The following is a 19,965-nucleotide window of genomic DNA, read 5'->3' on the forward strand; positions in this document are numbered from 1 at the left end:
ATGTGTTGTGTTGTGTATGTATGGGGAAAGGAAGAGAGAGGGCTGCTTATTCTTGATCGTAGGTAGCTGAATGTCTCTCTTACTGGCAGGCCAGGCCAAGACTGTCTGTTTCCCGTCCCTTTTTCTGGTTTGTCATGGCAAGCAGGCAAGGTCACCAGTTCTCACGCTAAAGCATGCGACAGGCACAGGCAGGGGAGAATCGCTATGGAGGTCCGTCATGCAGCCCGTCCTATGAGGCAGAGCAGCCCGGTTTGCCAACTTGGCGCGTTGCTCCGAGAACCAAAAATGGAACCTGTCACGCGGCTCGAGGGCGGGGTGGTCGAAAACGCGGGGCCGATGGAAGATTCGGGCAGAAAATAGTCCAAGACGGTCGGTGACGATGGTGGATGGCTTCCGTACAGAAAATGGCTTCCGTACAGAAAAGGACGCTGACTCAAACCGTAATGCTATGTTAGCTTTGTTCTGATTGGGCCTCCCAAGCTGCTCCGACTTTCCGTTTTTCTTCCTTTCTTTCTACTAGCCAGGTGCCAGCCCATCACCCTGAAAACAAAGTGACTAAGCACGCCCATTTCATTGATCGTCGCCCATTCCTAGCCCAAGACTTCATCCATCAAAACCAGCACCAAATTCAACATCCGCCAGGCTAGGCAAACCACAACCCATTTGATATCTGTTGCTGCAACCTTCCCACCCGAGTTACAACCCATAATCATTTTATAGTTCTCTCATTGTCATAGTCCACCTTGAAGACGCCTTGACATCTTATTTGCCCGGAAAGAACGCGTCTCACAAAGGATCTCACCCGCCATTTCACCTCATTACCGCCAATATGTCCAGCCCCCAATCGACCTCAGGACAGCCTGAGCAACAAAAGAAGGCCCCTGAGGAGCAAGTCACATTCAGATTCTGCTCTGAATGCTCAAACATGCTTTACCCCAAGGAGGATGAGGACTCCCATAAGCTGCAGTTCACATGCCGTACCTGCCAGTACACCGAGGAAGCCACCTCGACTTGTGTCTTCCGTAACGTCATGAACAACGCTGTCGGCGAGACTGCTGGTGTCACCCAGGACGTTGGTTCGGACCCCACGGTTCGTGTTCATCTTTCCTTACCTGATTCTGATTCCGCCCCTTCTGTTTCCACCCCCCAGCCTGGTTTTGTCGGTGAGTCTCATGGTTCCGACACTCAGCCACTCGATCCCTCCGCGGCCGCTGCAGAAGCTGCTGCAGATGCCGACCCTGCTCTCTGCATGCGCTGTGGATTTGTACTACTCCAGTGCAGAAGATGCGACCGCCCTGCTTCCACGGATCAGTACAACGCCCTCGTTCAGTCGGACCCGGATTTCGCTGCCAGGAGAGCGATGCAGTTCATCCAAGTGGCCAACGCGTACAAGAATCTATCGCCCAATGAGCAGGGGACGTGGGAAGTCAACTTTGCATCCTGCAACAAGCCTCGTCACGCAGATGGTAATCCAGACAGCATCAGTTACTACCTTCCTATGAGTTCGATGGGGGACTCTGACGACGCCGACCCCCGGAAGCTCTCGGAGTGGAGTCGGATGATAATGGCGACCAGGAGATGCTGTTCTCGTAACATTCTATCCCCAGAGCAATCTCGACCCCATCTGTATTTGGCAATCACCTAACATCAAAACTGCCCGAGTACTGTGAGACTACTTCCGTTAAAGAGGGGGCTTTTCATGACTATCCTGTCTTCGCGGCCGACCTGATTGATACAGGACCATGACGAGTTCATTGCAACCAAGATTACTTTGAATCACTTGTAGTCTGGCGGGATACTCGCAAAGTCTACGAATGTAGCATGATATACGTTGGTGGTTTGGAGGAAGTCCTCCCCTGCGAAGGGCCGGCCTGCCATGCAGAAACCGGGGGTTGTCAAGTTGAATGTGCCACGTGGGGCTACACCAGGACAACCCAGCTGGGGAGCATGCATTTGGAATGTCTCGCTTTATGCTGGAGTTGTTGCTGACTTATGGCGTTTTGTTTAGCTCCCGCGGTCGAACAAGACCTGCCCATCCTGCAACCACGACGAGGCTGTCTTCTTTCAGTCTCAGCAACGCAGTGTTGAAACAGGCATGGTAAGTTTCTCATGTCCGTGTCTAGTGTATGAGCCGGCTCTCGCCATACTAATCTAGACCCTCAGAAACTGTTCTACGTGTGCTGCGAATGCGGTAACATTTTCCAGTAGATGGTTCAAGGTTAGGACCAGGTTCGGTGTAGTTGGATCTCCAGGAGAGATTCTCTCGATCATTATTGCATGGATAGGCGTTAGGGGCGTTCCAGCTGGGCTTGTTAAGACCGTCCATATAGAATCATCAATTGCCGTCTTTTGCCCATGCCAAACCCTCCAAGTGCTGCGCCAAAAAAATTGTGACTACCAATGTTGGTTGTTTATTTGATGTGTACATCGGTTCATCAGGTTCCATTGAACGCCGGCAAATGTTCAAGACAAGTATTGTACACCAAAGTGGATATGGAACGCCTGATATATGATGCAGTTTTCGTTCGCTTCCCCTGCCACTATTTGTACAGTGTATCGTTGCCGCCCCTCGTCTCGCCTGGTCTCCTCCCCTTTCGTTTACGCATGCGCGGGCGCCATACTGAGGATCTTGCTCCACTTCTTCCTCCGCAGCTCAGCACCAACTACACCGTTGACGCGGGAGCCAATGGGGTCACCGGACTTGCTGATGAGGACGCAGGCGTTGTCGTCAAACTTGACGACGCTGCCGTCGGGGCGCTGCACCTGCTTGCGCGTGCGCACGACGATGGCGTGTCGGATGTCACCGCGCTTCACCTTGTTCGCCGCCGAGGCGGAACCCATACCGGCATCGGATGCGCCGCGCGACTTCTGGACAATGGCTACGAAGCGGTCTCCTTTCGTAGGAGAAAGACAATGTTAGTACCAATCCTCTCTCTCTCTTTTTCTCTGCCTCTTGACGCATGTTTCGTTGGTATGCAAAGGGGGATGTTGTAGATCTCGTGAGGCATCCGCTTACCGATGGATGCGTGTCTCTTTCGGCCGACGACCAGGGCGCATTCGACAATGGCGGCCCCAGAGTTGTCGATGCAGTTCAGCATTGTCTGCGAGAGCAACGATATCTCATTAGCATGACACGGCGAGCGGGGCAGCGACAGGCTGGCGACAGGCAGTAAGCACTACTAAGCATACCTTTAGTTGAATCATGTTGGCGGTCTTGGAATGTTGTTCCTTGCGACCGGTACGGCTAGAGGGAGAGGCTTTCTCGATCTGATATTGCCGGCACGGTTTGATCGTCGAGGCTGGCTGTCGTCAAAAATTTGGGCTCAGGCACAGGCAATCGGGAGCGGGAGTGCGATTGATTGGCGAGAGCTTAAGGCTTGAAGACAGGGATTCGAGGTACCCCGTACAGACATCCAGTACAGAGTAAGAGCAAGAGTAGAGTAGGTATCGATAAGTCAATACCTACATACAGCTAAGTCTCAGCCAGCCCATCTTCGGCCCATCAACCCCCGTTTTAGACCGGACCAGGCTCACTAGCTTCTCTGTCTTTTGTGCCTCGCTTCTCCCTCAGCTTTCTTTTTCGCTTTCCTTCCCAATAATCGACATGGGCAAGCAGCAGGATAGGGGCCACCAGCTGGCCGAGGCGGGTTGACCTGCCACCCGCATTAAGTGGATGCATCGTCATGAATGGGGGTTGATGAGTTATTGTCGTTTCAATGCAAATGCCCAATGGTGGCTTCATCTTGAGCAATCTACCTTTGACGAAGCTGTGAACACCTGCTGAACTGGCACCCTTCGAGCCATTGAACAATTGGAGAAGATCGCCAAGTAGCCTGTCAATCATCCCGTCTTTGATTGTCTTTATATCCTGTCACACAACTCCAATCCTCCAATTGACTAGCACCAACAACAATAGACTCCCACCAAAAGGCATCCGACTTCGTCAACCTTTCTTCTTCTTCTCCCTCTGTCTCTCCAACACTCATCACTCCTTATTTGAGGTCTCTGTCCTCGGTCCACATCTCTTGGTTGTTGTTGGGTTTCTTGCATCACATAATCTCTCGTTTTGTTCCGTTGCATGATTCATTTGCAATCACATTCTCTTGTGCCTCATCTCACGACACGCTGCGACCAGATGTTCGACCTGTCAGACTTCAGCTGAACATCTCTCCCAAGCCACCTACCCTCAATTGCGCCTCTCGCCAACACATGTTAGTGTGAGAAAAAACACTGTCCCCGCCATCATCGCCTCAGCCAGGTTCGTCTCTTCTCGACACTCACTGGGGGTGTATCCAGAGGGCCAGGCCAGGTTTGACCAAAACAAACCAACACCTTGGGCCACTCCTCTGCTTGGGGCCAACCTCCCCCGACTTGATCCTGCCGACTTTGCCATTCCATCCAAGTTCTGGTTTCAGATACTGTCGTTGCGAAGATGGCGCCATCTGCCGCTGCTGCAAAGAAGCAGCCAATCACTTTGAAACAAATATCGGAGTACGACGATATCCTGACTGATGCCCTGGTCGATCATGTAAGTATAATCCTCGGTGGCTATAATCCTGGTATACTGGCGCAAAGTGTGCTGATTTTCGCATAGGTCTACTACTGGACGAAGATTCCCAAGAACAAGGCCTCATACCACCCCTCGAGAGGAACAAAAGAGGAGGAAATCAGCAAAATCATACAAAGTCACCTTATTGTCGAGCCTGACGTGGATGTTGCAGAGTCCAAACTGCTTGCGACAGCCGGCCTGCGCAAATACCACAGTGGCCTTAAGACGGAGAAGGAGAGGGACGCATTCCGAAAGCACCTGCGTCGCTACACGCAGATCTACCTTTCCGACTGTCCCTTCGAGGTTAACACGACGAACCGTTATACCATCACCACACCCGAAGCAGCCGTGACTGCCCGACGCTTCATCAAGAAGGGACAGCCAGTCAAGTATCTCTCGGGCATACAAGTTCTGATTTCCGCCGAAGAGGAGGAGGATATTTCGAGGCGCAAGAAGGACTTCAGCATTGTCGTGAGCTCGCGAAACAAATGCGCCAGCTTGTTTATGGGACCTGCGCGATTTGCCAATCATGATTGCGACGCTAATGCGCAATTGAAGATCATGAGCCAGTCGAGCATCGAGATTCATGCGACGAGGGACATCGAATTTGGCGAAGAGATCACCGTCACGTATGGCGACAACTACTTCGGCGAGGACAACTGCGAATGTCTCTGCCAGAGCTGCGAGAATAGACTGGTGAATGGGTGGGCACAGCCTGACGGTATTTCTACTGTACCCGTTCAGAAGAGCGTGGAAGAGGAGGTGGAGAACGAAGGCTACACCCTACGCCGGAGAAGGAGAGATGGAAGCTCAGCTCGCTCTTCAAGGACGCCGTCCGTCGCACCAGACATCCGGCCCAAAGTGCGCAAGTCTGGCTCTCGAAGTCTCCTCAGGACAAACTCCGGCGCATCGATGACCGACTCGCCCGCGCCCGAAACGATGTTGCGACAAAAGCGCAAGCGGGAGTACGAATCCTTGAAGACGCCTCCGGTGACGCCGGCCAAAAAACCGAAACTCATGGAGTTTGAGCCTGTCCCAGTCCCAGCAAGCCTTTCTAGGAGAGACAGCGCTTCCGATTCTGTTGTATCTGACCACGTGTCTGCCACAACTTCCGACTCTGGCAGTACCGAAACCGATGTGACAGCCCCAGATGACCTGAAGGAAGTCAAATCGACTCTGCAGTCGCCCAACCTGACACCTACCAGAGCTACGATGCCTTCTCTCAAATTAGAGGATTCGGACGCTTCAACCACAATGCCTAATGCAGCTGGTTCCATGGAGTCTACGGGATCATCTGCGACAGATGCAGCTCAAGAGACCGTTTACGCGGCCCCTGCTACGGGTATAGTGGCCAATTCTGTTCCAGTATCATCCTCAAACCCCGATGATGGCGAAACAGTGGACATGATTGTCATCCCCCCTCCGCTAACGCCGGCTTCGAGGCCAGCTGAGCAGCTTCTATCAACACCACCATCTGCAACCAGCGCAGCCAAGGTGACACCTGCGAAAAGGGGGCGCGGTCGACCACGTGGTAGTGGAGTGAAGGTCAAGCCTGGCCAGAAGTCCGCGGTATCATCTCAACCCCGAGAAGTAACGGTTGAAGATCACCCCGAGCCTAGAGCTATCTCCGCCGAAGAGATGGACATTACCTCTGTTGCAAAGAACCACCGCACTCCCGGCGATTACACGCTGACGCCGCGGCTGCTATCGTTGCCCGATTCGGCGTGGATCAAGTGCACTGTTTGCGATTCGCTCTTCGTTCAGCTAGATGCCTATTACACGCGTAGCTCATGTCCGCGTTGCGAGCGACACTCGAGACTCTACGGCTACCAATGGCCCAAGACGGAGAAAGAAGGAAAGCATGACAAAGAGGAGAGAATTCTGGACCCCCGAGAGATCCACCGGTTCCTCCATCCTGAGGAAGAGGCCCAGATCCGCGGTCGAAAGTTTCCTGGGAGTGCTAAGCTACAAAGCAGAGCGGTAGACGAGCTCGTTGCAAAGAAAGCTCGGACTCCAAGCGCAAAGCGGAAGCAGTCGGTTGCCGACATATTTGATTCTGAATATCGGGATGAGGGGGAGGTGAGACGCAGTGGCCGGAAGCGCCATTTTTCGAGCAAGGCTGTGGAGGTTTAAAGTCTCGAACCGTGTTTGCTTCTCGACGAGGAGGGACCGGGTAGGATAGGGAATGTGCGTGGTGGAAGGCGCATTTTGCCTGTCGATTTCGGCGGCTTCAAGCAAAGCTCGGGCACACCTGGATGAAGAGAGGCTCCTCCACACAAGGCGTTTATATCACTTTCACTCACAGTACAGCACAGCGTTCAAGCATACTCGGCGTTTGTGACAGACATTGTTCTTGTATATTAGGTTTACATACTTACAGATGGCGTGTTATTTACGAGACGGCTTTCTTGGCTGGTGCGCTCGAGGCACATGATGCGCACTGGTTATAATTGTTATATACGAAGCATTTGTTCATACTTCATGTTCGGTGGCACATAATGTGTAGGCTTGTTTTGACTTAAAGAGGCTTAGGTTCAAGGGAAGGCAGAGCAACGAACGCCTAAAATGACATAAAGGGTAGGAAGAGGAGAAAGGGAGGGCAGTGGGTGGTGTGAAAAGAGAGGACAGCATGTAATCAGGCGGAAACTGCGCCTCCTCTTCGTGCTGTAGAGTAATAGAGAAGGGATGACGGCGCAGAGCAATGCATATCGGTTGATGGAGCAACTAGCTGATGGGGAAATCATGGGTCTGTCGTCCACTCAAGTCTTCGTTGGCATTTGGCCACAGCATCATGGGAGGGCTGAGACATGCCGAGGCGGGAAGGTAGGTATTCGATTTGACAAAATCCCGGCTTTGTTTAAACATCACCACTGCGAGACATTTGCAGGCTGAATGCGGCCTTCTCCCCAAAACGGCAAAGACATTTGCGAATTCGCATCAATACCACGCTTGTCTGCCAGCCAACCATCCTATATAAATCCTGCAGAATCCCAGCACGACAATAGTCCCACAACATCACGACACGACGTATTTCTCCACCCAGACTCCCGACCAGATACCGAGATGGGGGCCCATATCCAGGTTCTCCGTACAGTGGCCATGACTGAGCACATCAACATCGTCCACAAACAGGTACGGCAACACCATTGGCCCCTCCCCCATAAGAGCTAGCGAGACTAATATATGTTGCTTTCTAGTGGACGAGGGTATCTCAAGATTTTGATTGCCTGGTCCTTTTCATAGCTATTGTGGTAGTGTCGCTAGGTTTTATAGCGCTCGAGGTTGTCGACGAGACGCGCGAGCGACAGAGGCAGCTGCTTGAGAGAGACGACGTGGAGAAACAGACATTATGGAAGGAGATAGAGCATGCGAGCGCAGAGCTTAACTATTCAAAGGGCAGTTTATAGGGCATGAGAACGGACTAATGAGCGTTCGATTGGGGTTAGTCTGCTGCAAACGAGGTCATTCTGGATGTCGGATCAGGTTCAAGGCTGGACATCGCATAGCCCAACAACTACAACTTCTTCTTGCCTCCAAGTTTTAAAACGAAACGTCTCGTATACATTTCCCAGATCGTCCTGCCTATCGCCTCTACAAAGCGAAATAGTTCCCACCTGCTAGGCTATGAATACGGACAATCTCTTTGTTTAAACATTCTCCGTTTGCGTAACTAAACATTTCCAGGCCCCCCGTGAAGGAAACTGGCTGTTCAAATAATTTCGATTATTATTTTAGATATGACAACATATGGCAGCTGCATGGATCTAGGCCAAACTATACTTCAGGGGGCACCAAACCACACGATAGCCCAAACTTAGCACACCTATACACCAAGAGACATCATGGCTCGGCTGATGTGTAAAAGTCGGGACACTGTAAGTGGCAGCAACCCAGCATTCGATCAGGTCAGAAGCCGTCAACACTAACACCCGATCGCGATCAAGTGGCAATCTATTATTGTGGTTCTGGTACTCGGCCTGATTACTTTCGTGGCCACCGGGCTGCTCTTCATACTCTACGGCTGCTGGTGCCAGTTCCAAGCCAAGTATCTAAGCGAAACCAAAAAGCAGACGCCGCTGCCAGACGCAGAAGCCGATCGTACCGAGGATGGCGACAACAGCACCCAGGATATCCGGGGCCAGTTCAAAACCAACGTCAACAAGGGGCAGTACCAGGAGCTAGAGATCCCGCCCCGGGACCTGGAGCACCGCATCACGGAGCTTTGCCGCGAGCAGGCCGAGAGCAAGCGGGCGGTCGAGGCGTTGCTGGAGCGACTGACACCGGATGCGCTCTTCGGTCGCAGCGCTGAGCAAGACCAAATTCTCGATGCCAAGCTCGAAGCGATCTGGTATGCGCTGCAGGCGATCGTTCACTCCGGCGGTGCTGCTCAGGATACCGAGCGGGGCGTGAAATAGAACTACAACAGCTAAGACATCGCGCCGTCGTACAGCCGCTCCACCGATTCAATGGCTACCTCTTCTCCCGTTCCTCCCCCTTACTATGCCCCCTACTATGATGAAGAAGATGGGACCACAGAGCGGGACCTGCATACTCCAAAGACAACCACAGAGGGTAAAGGGGCAATATCAAGAGGATGTTGCCCAAGCACAAGTACAGCACGAGAGCCGGATATGCTGTTATATGATAGTCGTTACATGGGGTGATGGACTACGAAACATGTTGAAAACCCCCTGTTTCTATTTTAGCCTATGTGATCGCATACGCATAGATATATTCCCATACATAGCAGACTACAAATGATCAAGTATTAATACATTTGGTGGATTTACTTATGGTGGCCTGAGTTGTTATGAGCTACGGTTGACCGAATCCGGGCGAGTTGAAATTCCCTTCCCCCCTTTGTCTCTCCCGCTCACGGCCAGGCGAGAACAATGAGGCCCATGTAAATTAGATTCATAGCGTTTTCCACTTGAAAAGTATTCCACAAGTAATGTGAAAGGTAAGGGCAAGAATAGATACTACGCCTCTTCTTTGCGGACTCCTATCACGAGGGGATTGGTTATGAAAAACACCGAACTTAGGCGACCAATTCACTAGCAAGATGGCTCTCTTCACGGATACCAAACTGCTGGACGAACAAACGCAGAACTTTGTTGCCACAGCAACAAATTGGGCTGCCGAAATGCAAAATACTGTAAGTGACCCCAGTTCTGTTGAGAGACAAACGACTCCCTCGCAGCGGTGACTGGGCATCTGACTAAAGCAATACCATTGCGCCCCTGTTTTAGCTTGCGGATATACAGCACAACACAAACCAAGTCTTCTTCTGGTCCATGTTCGTCGGGGCCGGTGTGGGATTGACCGCCACGGTCTGGGCGCTTAATCGGCTTCGGGACGAGCTCGAGGAGCTGAACCGACACCAGGTCATCTACCGGCACATGTGGCTCGATGAGCGCGACGACATGCGCAAACAGATGATGGACGACGAAAGAAAGAAAGACAAAACCCTTGAGGAAATGCAGATGATATGGGGCGAGTCGGAGAAGACGAAGCGTGCGATCATGATGGCGGGCGTGCGGCATCAAAGAAGCATTATCGATGTCCTACAGAGAGAAGCGGCGGCGGATGGGCCGTCGGAGCGGACTCGAGTTCCTCAGCCGGGCGATCCGGACTACCCAGCTTTTACGGATGCTCTAATACATTATGCCCAATCAAGGCGCGCCCCCAGGGATGGCCACGGTGATCAAACACAATGATTTCATAGGGCGGCAGAAGGAAGAATTTAACGAGGTGGAAGGATTATGGTCAACCCTAGACTCGCGATAGCTCCAACCAATAAATAATACACATTACCCGTTCCCAAAACTTGATTTTATCATCATCCCACTCTGGGTTTCTCCTCCTTGACGGACTCCTCCTTGACGGCCTCCTCCTCAGCGAACACCTCCTGCAACTCTCTTACCGTGTCCATGAACTGGCTCGCACTCATGGCGGTCATGATGTGCCACCAACCATGTAGCTCGAAGAGCCAGGCCCAAGGGAGGCCGACGCGCTCCCTGAGCAATCGGAGCTCGGCGCAGAACTCCAGGTCGACGTTCCACAGGCCGTAGGCGAGCACGAGCAGGGCCAGCGAAACGCGGCCGCGGGCCTTCCAGGCGCGCATCCTGACCTCGGGGAAGGCGGGCTTGCGGAAGTAGAACAGGTGGGCGACGCGGATGACGATGAGCACCATCATGATGAAGAAGGCCGAGGCGTGGTAGATGATCTTGCCGGTCCAGACGTAGAAGGCGGCGAAGAGCGGGAAGACGATGTTCAGCGTCATGTTGACGAGGCGATCGTTGGACGAAGCGCGCCCGCGCACAGTCAGGATACCCTGGAGGAGCGCCCAGGCCAGGCCCAGCATGCCGAGCTCGTCGGCGTACTGCATCGTGTGCCGAAGAGACGCGTGGAACAGGAAGGAGCAGATGCCCAGGATGAGCAGGGAGACCGACATGAAGTCGGTGCGAGGTCTGAAAAGTCCCCGGCTGCCCGGGCCATACATGTAGCGAAGGGCAAAGTAGACTGCAAGGCTGTGTCAGAAAGGACGGGTGATAGGGATGCAAGAGTATTCATTGTCCTCAGGGGGAGCATACTGAGCTCTCGTACAGGGGCTTTCAGTCGTTCATACCATAGGGCAAGTTGGTCATGGAATTCATAAACTCGGCGATGTACCGAGTCACGATATAGTCTTCTTCGCAGAAACTGGTGATGCATTGTGAGCCTTGAAGGACATTGAAGAGACGTTGCACGATTTGAGGTTGGAGTTGTGTACATACTTTGCCGTGCTTGTGGGCGGGCTCCAAGCTCCCAGGAGAGCGTAACGGTCGCCCCCAAAGTGACGATTGTGATGACCCATTCTGGGATGTTTCTCGCAGTCTCAAAAGGAAACAAAAACGCACTCGTGCTAGCCAATGTTTCCAGAAAGCCGTCCGTATGGCGTGCAGCTTGTCGGCAGATGCTTGAAACGTGAAAGTGCTGGAACCAGAACGTTGGGAACGTCACCTGTACGTGCATGCAGGTACGGGCGGCACTTTAAGGCTGGTAGGCTAGAGTAGGGGTTCCGGTAGGGGTTCTGGTAGGGGTTCTTGGTAGGGGGGGAATGACACCACCTCGAAACGTGCCTTGCTTGACTGTTATACTGCATTTTATCATGTCTACGAACACACAAACGACGCCGACCCATGTCCAAGAAAACCAAAACCAACGTAGCTCACCTCGTATCTATGCAGGTGCATATTGTCTGCCTAATTCGAGTGCGTAACCCCTAGAAACCGGTGAACGAAAGATAACAAGGCGGTGGAACTCGCTTAAACATGGTTGAAGTCAATTGCTACATACCGTACAGACGACATTCCCGACTCCGGACATGACAGTCCCCAACTAAATGCGGTGTCATGACGCCTGCACAGCCATCCTATCCTTTTGCTACCGATCAGTGCGAATAGCATAATACCCAAGGGACACGCACCAGGAACCACTGTCACCACAGGTCGCGTGATAATCAACGTCGCTAACCCAAAACCTTACGATAATATCCCCAACCCAGGCTGGAAGGAGCCAAGGGCTATCGTATACTTGCCGAGGGCACATTAGTGGCCCCGGCGGCTCAGCTCTCTGCTGAACGGGGCCGAGTTGGGATCTGGGCATTTTCCACCTTCAAACGCGGCGTAATTGTCACCGAGGTCCGGTAACACGTGCATCGTCAACCTTACTGACCAACTTGGCCTTTGGAATCTCGAGTCGAGAGGGGAAGTGACATCACCACATAGCTCTTCACCCTCCGCCGGTGCAACTCCTTGTGGGTCTAGTACCATCCGGAGTTGGATCCGGAGCTGGGCTTCTGGCTGGGCTATCGTGATGCCATAGAAATCCACATAAGACCCGGGATTGCCGCCCCGAGTTGGATAGGATCTGGACACGCAATGTAAGACAGCGAACAGTGGCAGGTTTCATGGAGTGAGCCAGTCTTTGACTGACAGGGGCTGCTATCCCATCAGTCGAGGCCAGACAGGTCATAAGCCGCGGAGGGGGTGGGGCGGTCGCTGGACGTTTATTTGCACAACATCAGCTGTCGTGTCGCATGGTATATGGTATTAGGGGCAGCCAGCTCCTTGCTCTTTATGCTGCTCTTGGTTTGTCCTGGAGTCATTCACACAAAACCGCTACCAAGCCAGTTAGTTGTTGATCGACCCTCTCTCCCATGCGGACTGGAATGCGAAATGCTGTGCTCCCGGTTATATTTCATGGATATATTTCATGCTTGATTGAGTCTGAATGCTGGCCAACTATGCAGTGCCGCACGCTGTACACATTCTAATTGGTCAAGCCCCCGGTGATAGGCAAGGCCGGCATGCCAGCGTTGCCCGCAAGCGTCGTAGCTGGGCAAACCAATTAAACCCACTGAACATCTGGGGCCGTACTTCTTATCCATATCGTTCGTACCCTCTTTCCCCAGTCTTCAGTACAGGCCATTTGCCATTTGGGTAGCTTAGCACTGCAGTTGCTTGCTACTCGAGGGCTTTCAAGGAGTCGGTTTATCGTGCATTTCGGCGACAGTCGCCGACATATATTCACTGCACTGCTGCGTATATGGCTATATCTATATGCGGTTACCTACATGCGACAAGCACCTGCTCCTCCATGCACATACCTGGCCCCCCCCAGCATGTAACATGACCTTATTAGCTTATTAGCTGCTGCGTAAGGCGAACTAGACGCTAGGTACGTGAATGAATGTTTCGATCTTCTCTGCTGCAGCACCTCGGCGACTCGCAACTCTCTTTCTCCTGCCGTTTAATCCACCTCTTACTACACAATAACTGCACAATAAGATGTAGCAATGAAAGCAGCCGTGGACAAGAAAACAACATCGTATTGCCATCTCTTCCTCTCGGCCTTGGCTGGAGTAACTCTGCGTTCTGTCACTTCACTTTCGGACTTTAGCTGAAGGTGCTACGCCATTAGACTTACCTTCAATACGCAACCCCCCTGGCTCGGCCCTGGGTTCCAGATCGTTTCGTTTAGGTTCATGGTCCACTTGACATGAGGTCAGCTATTGTCGATGTGCGGTCATCTGGTAACCTAGAAGCTACATACCAATAACCACCGATTCCTCAAGTCTCAGAGAAAGCCCATTGCCACCGCATTATCCCGCTCTCGCCAACAGTACCGAGTAGCCTCTTCGCCTTCGCAGGCCTGATCCCCCACCTCGACTGTGACAACCGAGCTTTCCCGAGCGAACCTTGTATCCTTGCGAGATCCTGTCCAGATCCTGATCCGACGGAAACCACCAACGTCCAAATCGTCTAATCCACCGGGCCTGTCCAAACCTTCTCTTCTTCGCTGCGGGAATCAACTTTCCCGCAGCAAGTCGCAGTGGCCGACCAACAGCCTCCACCGCCTCCCACCATCACCCCATTCACCTCCGCCGGCCCATCCACTCCGCATCCCCAGCATCCTGCCAACACTGTCATCTCAGCCCCAGATCTCACCAACCATCCCCGCGGGAATTCATACGAAGCGTCCGACCTACCGCCCACGGTCACTCGATCCGCCCTACCAGCTCCGATAGCGACCGAGCCGCAGGAGCGAGGACAAGTCCTGGGACGGAGGCGACGAGCCTCAGACGACTTGTCTGATACCCAGGATTTGGATTCCCAGAACACGGAAGCAGGTCCTTCCACGCACCAGCACAAGTCCAAACGCCGAAGAGGAGACGACAGCAACATGCTAGCTAGCAGTGACGGAACATCGGCGCCGAATGGCACGAGCAGTTATACGAATGGCAAGTCAAATCAGCGGGCAACGACAAGTGCCAATGGAACACAGAAGGCGGGTCTTGCCACGAATGGCGCCTCGAAATCGATAATGTCAGACATGTACTTGGGCCACGACCGCGAGGAAGTCACGCGGATATTGATACAGGCCCTGTCCGACATGGGTTACCATACCGCCGCTGAGAGTGTGGGCAGAGACAGCGGCTTTGAGCTGGAAAGTCCGACAGTGGCATCGTTTCGTACCGCCATCCTCGATGGCGCTTGGGGCGACGCCGAGGGTCTCCTGTTGGGAGCCACCGCGCCTGCAGAGCGGACATCACAGAATGGCAATGGACTGGTGTTGGCACAAGGTGCGGATCGCAACATGATGTGCTTCTGGATACGGCAACAAAAGTTCTTGGAGTTCTTGGAGCAGCAACAGACCAGCCAGGCATTGAGCGTGCTACGCACTGAGCTGTCACCGCTGAATCAAGACCAGGGAAAGCTCCATTTCCTATCCAGTCTGTTGATGTGCGATTCTCCCGACGACATCAAGGCGAAGGCAGAATGGGACGGTGCCCATGGCCGGTCCCGGGATGTACTCTTGTCGGAGCTTTCCAGTAAGTTTGCCCTCCGAGTGCTGTCCTATAGCGCCTTAGACTCGCGCGGCCACTAACTCGCTTCGCAGGATGTATATCACCCTCGGTGATGCTCCCAGAGCACCGCCTGGCAGTTTTACTGCAGCAGGTCAAACGTAATCAGATCAATATGTGCTTGTATCACTCCAATGCCGAATCGCCCTCCCTCTACGCGGACCATCTCTGCGACAGGCGGCGTTTCCCTACAGAGAATATTATTGATATTGATGACCACCAAGGCGAAGTGTGGCAGGTGGTATTTTCTCACGATGGGACCAAGTTGGCCAGTTGCGGCAGCGAAAAGGGGGTGATAATATGGGCTGTTCCATCGTTCAAGATACTACATACCCTGGGTGAACGGGAACATCGCGCTGGGGTGGGAAATGTGTCCTTCAGCTGGGACGATTCGATGATTGTGACGTGTTGTCAAGATAAACACGCGCGGGTATGGGATCTTCAAGTAAGTCAAATCCATTGTTTTGCTGCTCAGGATCGACTGCTAAGCGTGGCCTCTAGACCGGTCACCTGCTTCAGGATATCAGTAGCTTTGAAGAACCTGTTAGCAGTTGTGTTTGGGCCCCCGACAATCGCTCCTTCCTGGTAGGGTCTTTGGATAAGTCCCGCAGCCTTTGGCAGTGGGATCTGGAGGGCGAAAAGGTATTCGATTGGGCCAATAACCATCGAGTCGAGGATTTGTCTCTGTCGTCAGATGGTCGTTGGCTGGTTGCCATGGATGACCGTAACCATATTCATGTCTACAACTTCCTGATGAGGCAATGGGAGTACGAAATCGAACTCCACTGCCGGCTAACGTCGATCAGCATTAGCAAAGACTCGCGGCATCTCCTCGTTAACCTCCAAAAGGATCAAGCGCAGTTATTCGATCTTTTCAGCCGCGAAGTAGTGCAATACTACACAGGTCACACAGGTGGCGAGTATATGATCCGGAGTGCACTTGGAGGAGCCAACGAGAGCTTTGTGCTCAGCGGCAGCGAAGGTACGTTTATGAACTGTCTCGGGACAGATGCGTCCGTTGATGCTAACATGGATTCTTTGCAGACGGATCCATTTACGTCTGGCACAAAGCCGGTGCCCAGAACGTGGTAAAGCTGAAGGCGCACCATCCGCGATGCAATTCAGTGTCTTGGAGCCCGACCAACCCGTGCCTGTTTGCCTCGTGTGGAGATGACGGCAAGGTGAAGATTTGGTCGAACTCTGAAGGACGGCAGATACACCTGGACGCCTTACGCCAGAGTCAGGAGTCGGTTGGTGGCGACTCGAATGGGTACGGGGAACAGCACATGGGCGACGAGTAGGAGGATCGCGAACTTGTGGCAACGCCAACCCCTTGGTGTCTTGGAGAACCATGAAATTACGCACCAGACAGCAATCAGTCCTGGTATAAGCATCAATCGAGCAGTGGTCTTGCGACTTGAGCTCTATAGTCATCCGACCCCACACTCTGCTTCTGGCGGCGCATGGGAGATCCAGCCGTTGTCTCGGGAGAGGCAAGGATTAGCGATTGTTAGACATAAAGCGACTTGGTGTTTCTTGTACTACATACAGTTGAGATGCACTTGATAATAGAGAGAATGGATCCAAGCTAACCTCTGCGTTTCTATTTACTTGGCGATGGTATCGAATAGCCAGGAATAATATTGATTAGACTAGCAGCTCCTTGCTTCCGCAACCAAGGGACCCCGATGTAACCCTCTCTATCTCTCTCAAGCACACGTGGTGGTCGTGGGGCGGCGACGGCGACGGCGGTGACGACGGTGACGACGAAGCCATTAGGCAGCTAAATAAAATAGATGGACTGCCAGGGAGCGAGCGTTGTTGAGGCCGCCACATTACTCTGTCATGCTCGGGCGTGGAATATGTGGATTGAAACAGCTGGCGACGCAGGCTAGGCCAAGTTGGATTTAGTGGCTGAGGTTCTGCACGGAATGCAACAGGGCAACAGGGGATGGGCAACCGGTATGGGGTATCGGGCAGTATCAGGACTTAGGGACGTAGGGACGTAGGGACCTGGAAGTGGCCGCTGGGAGGCAGTCCATCAAATTAGGTATCGACGCCGCCGACCTTTCCTCCAATGCGATGCATTATTTTTAATTCCTGTCATTTAGTCCAAGCACCAAGGCTGGCCACATGCATCATTCTTGATCAACCAAACCAAACAAGAAAATTTCCATCGTTCGGTGCTTGAGTCAGATCCCTCCCAACGGACACTCTTCTTGCCTCCTTGCACTTGCCAAAGGTCGGGTACCTAGACTACCGCCTCTAGATAATCTAGCGGCATCGAGACTCGGGCCACCTTCCCACCTACACATCATACCTGGAAGCCTCACAAAAGCCCACCACCCCTACTTGCTTTACCTAAGCTTGAACCCCTCGACCGCGAATACAACGCAACGCATACGGCGCCGACTCAGCCTGGAGATACCTTTGGCCTTCGTTAGACAAGTTCACAGGTCGACACACTATGGCCGACACCATGAGCACGCCGGGTGGCATCTCGGATCCCCAACTTATCAAGTACGTGGCCCTTTCCTCTGATTGCGACAAGCTCCCCGGGTCTGCATGCGCAACTAACCCATGTTCTCTCTCGCAGGCTCGTGAACAAGCTTCAAGATGTCTTTGCCACCGTCGGTGTCAACAACCCCATCGATCTCCCCCAAATAGCTGTCGTGGGAAGCCAGTCTAGCGGTAAGAGTTCGGTATTGGAAAACATCGTCGGAAGGGACTTCTTGCCCCGTGGATCCGGCATCGTCACGCGCCGGCCGCTGGTGCTGCAACTCATCAACCGACCCGCTACTGCACAGACGAACGGTACCAACGAGGACGTTGCGAATTCTACCGACAAGGCGGCGAACACAGACGAATGGGGCGAGTTCCTGCACATCCCCGGCCAGAAGTTCTACGATTTCAACAAGATCAGGGAAGAGATTAGCCGCGAGACAGAGGCCAAGGTCGGTCGCAATGCTGGCATCTCACCAGCCCCCATCAACTTGAGGGTCTACTCTCCCAACGTCCTGACCTTGACCTTGGTCGATCTGCCGGGCCTGACCAAGGTGCCCGTCGGAGACCAGCCGCGTGATATCGAGAGACAGATCAAGGATATGGTCTTGAAATACATTTCCAAATCCAACGCCATCATCCTTGCTGTCACTGCCGCCAACCAGGATCTGGCCAACTCGGATGGCCTGAAGCTGGCGCGCGAGGTCGACCCCGAAGGACAAAGGACCATTGGTGTCTTGACCAAGGTCGATCTGATGGACGAAGGTACCGATGTCGTCGACATTCTGGCTGGTCGCATCATCCCCCTGCGACTAGGCTACGTCCCCGTCGTCAACCGTGGACAGAGAGATATCGATAACAAGAAGCCCATCCAAGCGTCTCTCGAGGCAGAGAAGGGCTTTTTCGATAATCATAAGGCGTATCGCAACAAGAGCTCCTACTGTGGTACCCCGTATCTGGCTCGCAAACTCAACATGATCCTGATGATGCACATCAAGCAGACACTACCCGACATCAAGGCCAGAATAGCCAGCTCTTTGCAAAAGTACTCGGCGGAACTGGAGAGTCTCGGACCCTCGCTGCTCGGCAACAGCTCCAACATCGTGTTGAATATTATTACCGAGTTTGCCAAGGAATGGCAGGGTGTGCTGGATGGCAACAACGGGGAGCTTTCGAGCGCAGAGCTGTCTGGCGGTGCCAGAATCAGCTTCGTCTTCCACGAGCTCTACTCCAACGGTGTCAAAGCGGTTGATCCGTTCGACGTGGTGAAGGATAACGAGATCCGTACCATGCTGCACAACTCCTCGGGTCCTTCTCCGGCCCTGTTCGTGGGCACGACAGCATTCGAGGTCATCGTGAAACAGCAGATCAGGCGCCTGGAAGAGCCCAGTCTGAAGTGTGTCTCGCTTGTCTACGATGAGCTGGTCCGTATCCTCACTCAACTGCTTTCCAAGGCTGTCTACCGGCGATACCCCCAGCTCAAGGAGACTTTCCACTCTGTCGTTATTAGCTTCTTCAAGAAGGCCATGGAACCTACCAACAAGCTCGTCAAGGACTTGGTAGCCATGGAAGCATGCTATATCAACACTGGCCACCCTGATTTCCTCAATGGCCACAGAGCCATGGCCATCGTGAATGAGCGCTACGCGGCAAAGCCTGTCCAGGTTGACCCCAAGACCGGAAAGCCACTGCCTGCGTCGGCATCCACACCGGCTCGTGCGGCCAGTCCTCAACTCGATGGTGGCGACGGAAACGGCGGCTTCTTCGGCAGCTTCTTTGCCGCCAAGAATAAGAAGAAGGCCGCTGCTATGGAGGCCCCACCTGCTATGCTGAAGGCCTCTGGTAATCTTTCCGAGCGTGAAAACGTCGAGGTTGAAGTTATCAAGCTGCTTATTTCATCTTATTACAATATCATCAGGAGAACCATGATCGACATGGTCCCCAAAGCAATCATGCTCCAGCTCGTCCAGTAAGTCTCGCAAACACCCAACTAAACGGTGAATATATCTTTTTGCTAACAAAATGCCTTAGACTCACCAAGGATGACATGCAGAAGGAGCTGCTTGAAAACATGTACCGCAAGGAGACGTTTGACGACCTGCTCAAGGAGTCTGACTACACAGTTCGCCGGCGCCAAGAATGCCAGAAGATGGTTGAATCACTTTCCAAGGCCAGCGAAATAGTATCACAAGTTCAGTAGAAGAAAGGGTGAAGTTCCGGAGGGGGAGAGAGAAGGCGGGTGGGTCTAGGGCCGAGATTGGAGAAGTTACTGTAGGGTGCAGGGGAATACAGTATCATTCTGTTCTTGATACCACACTTGATGAGCACTGGGCGGATGGTTCTAATGATATAATGGTTATACGAAATCTGTTATCTCTCATTGGTGACGAGTACATGAATTCCTGCCGACACTGGCAATATACAAATAAATGCCTTGGTTAGGGGTAACTACTATATAGTACCTCGCGGGGTAAACTAGCGCAGGCTATAGACTCTATTTGTAGGA

General features: G+C 52.9%; 9 protein-coding genes across 9 annotated transcripts; 7 read left to right on the top strand and 2 right to left on the bottom strand.

The window, feature by feature from the left end:
• Positions 1 to 829: 829 nt before the first annotated feature.
• PG998_007311 (uncharacterized protein) lies at positions 830 to 1,645 on the top strand (the record flags this gene model as incomplete). The annotated part of the gene is made up of 1 exon (XM_066874127.1): positions 830 to 1,645. One exon carries the CDS (start codon positions 830 to 832, stop codon positions 1,643 to 1,645), a length of 816 nt encoding a protein of 271 aa, XP_066730072.1.
• Positions 1,646 to 2,598: 953 nt separating this feature from the next.
• On the bottom strand, positions 2,599 to 3,204 carry PG998_007312 (mitochondrial 54S ribosomal protein uL14m; the record flags this gene model as incomplete). Its single annotated transcript, XM_066874128.1, has 3 exons — positions 2,599 to 2,894; positions 3,017 to 3,101; positions 3,190 to 3,204. The coding sequence occupies 3 exons, from the start codon at positions 3,202 to 3,204 to the stop codon at positions 2,599 to 2,601; spliced, it is 396 nt and encodes a 131-aa protein (XP_066730073.1).
• A 1,228-nt stretch (positions 3,205 to 4,432) lies between these two features.
• PG998_007313 (Histone-lysine N-methyltransferase set9) lies at positions 4,433 to 6,682 on the top strand (the record flags this gene model as incomplete). Its single annotated transcript, XM_066874129.1, has 2 exons — positions 4,433 to 4,528; positions 4,595 to 6,682. The coding sequence occupies 2 exons, from the start codon at positions 4,433 to 4,435 to the stop codon at positions 6,680 to 6,682; spliced, it is 2,184 nt and encodes a 727-aa protein (XP_066730074.1).
• Positions 6,683 to 7,612: 930 nt separating this feature from the next.
• On the top strand, positions 7,613 to 7,956 carry PG998_007314 (uncharacterized protein; the record flags this gene model as incomplete). Its single annotated transcript, XM_066874130.1, has 2 exons — positions 7,613 to 7,681; positions 7,747 to 7,956. The coding sequence occupies 2 exons, from the start codon at positions 7,613 to 7,615 to the stop codon at positions 7,954 to 7,956; spliced, it is 279 nt and encodes a 92-aa protein (XP_066730075.1).
• Positions 7,957 to 8,391: 435 nt separating this feature from the next.
• PG998_007315 (uncharacterized protein) lies at positions 8,392 to 8,964 on the top strand (the record flags this gene model as incomplete). Its single annotated transcript, XM_066874131.1, has 2 exons — positions 8,392 to 8,424; positions 8,584 to 8,964. The coding sequence occupies 2 exons, from the start codon at positions 8,392 to 8,394 to the stop codon at positions 8,962 to 8,964; spliced, it is 414 nt and encodes a 137-aa protein (XP_066730076.1).
• Positions 8,965 to 9,611: 647 nt separating this feature from the next.
• On the top strand, positions 9,612 to 10,266 carry PG998_007316 (uncharacterized protein; the record flags this gene model as incomplete). The annotated part of the gene is made up of 2 exons (XM_066874132.1): positions 9,612 to 9,704; positions 9,799 to 10,266. 2 exons carry the CDS (start codon positions 9,612 to 9,614, stop codon positions 10,264 to 10,266), a joined length of 561 nt encoding a protein of 186 aa, XP_066730077.1.
• Positions 10,267 to 10,388: 122 nt separating this feature from the next.
• Positions 10,389 to 11,405, bottom strand: PG998_007317 (uncharacterized protein; the record flags this gene model as incomplete). The annotated part of the gene is made up of 3 exons (XM_066874133.1): positions 10,389 to 11,071; positions 11,178 to 11,251; positions 11,326 to 11,405. The coding sequence occupies 3 exons, from the start codon at positions 11,403 to 11,405 to the stop codon at positions 10,389 to 10,391; spliced, it is 837 nt and encodes a 278-aa protein (XP_066730078.1).
• A 2,870-nt stretch (positions 11,406 to 14,275) lies between these two features.
• On the top strand, positions 14,276 to 16,258 carry PG998_007318 (uncharacterized protein; the record flags this gene model as incomplete). Its single annotated transcript, XM_066874134.1, has 4 exons — positions 14,276 to 14,924; positions 14,993 to 15,402; positions 15,459 to 15,939; positions 16,002 to 16,258. The coding sequence occupies 4 exons, from the start codon at positions 14,276 to 14,278 to the stop codon at positions 16,256 to 16,258; spliced, it is 1,797 nt and encodes a 598-aa protein (XP_066730079.1).
• A 1,166-nt stretch (positions 16,259 to 17,424) lies between these two features.
• On the top strand, positions 17,425 to 19,659 carry PG998_007319 (Dynamin GTPase; the record flags this gene model as incomplete). Its single annotated transcript, XM_066874135.1, has 3 exons — positions 17,425 to 17,477; positions 17,554 to 19,428; positions 19,491 to 19,659. 3 exons carry the CDS (start codon positions 17,425 to 17,427, stop codon positions 19,657 to 19,659), a joined length of 2,097 nt encoding a protein of 698 aa, XP_066730080.1.
• Between the last annotated feature and the right edge of the window lie 306 nt (positions 19,660 to 19,965).

Source organism: Apiospora kogelbergensis, assembly GCF_038363985.1.
Source record: "Apiospora kogelbergensis strain CBS 113332 chromosome Unknown utg000005l_segment0_segment0, whole genome shotgun sequence".
NCBI classification, from domain to species: Eukaryota; Fungi; Ascomycota; class Sordariomycetes; order Amphisphaeriales; family Apiosporaceae; genus Apiospora; species Apiospora kogelbergensis.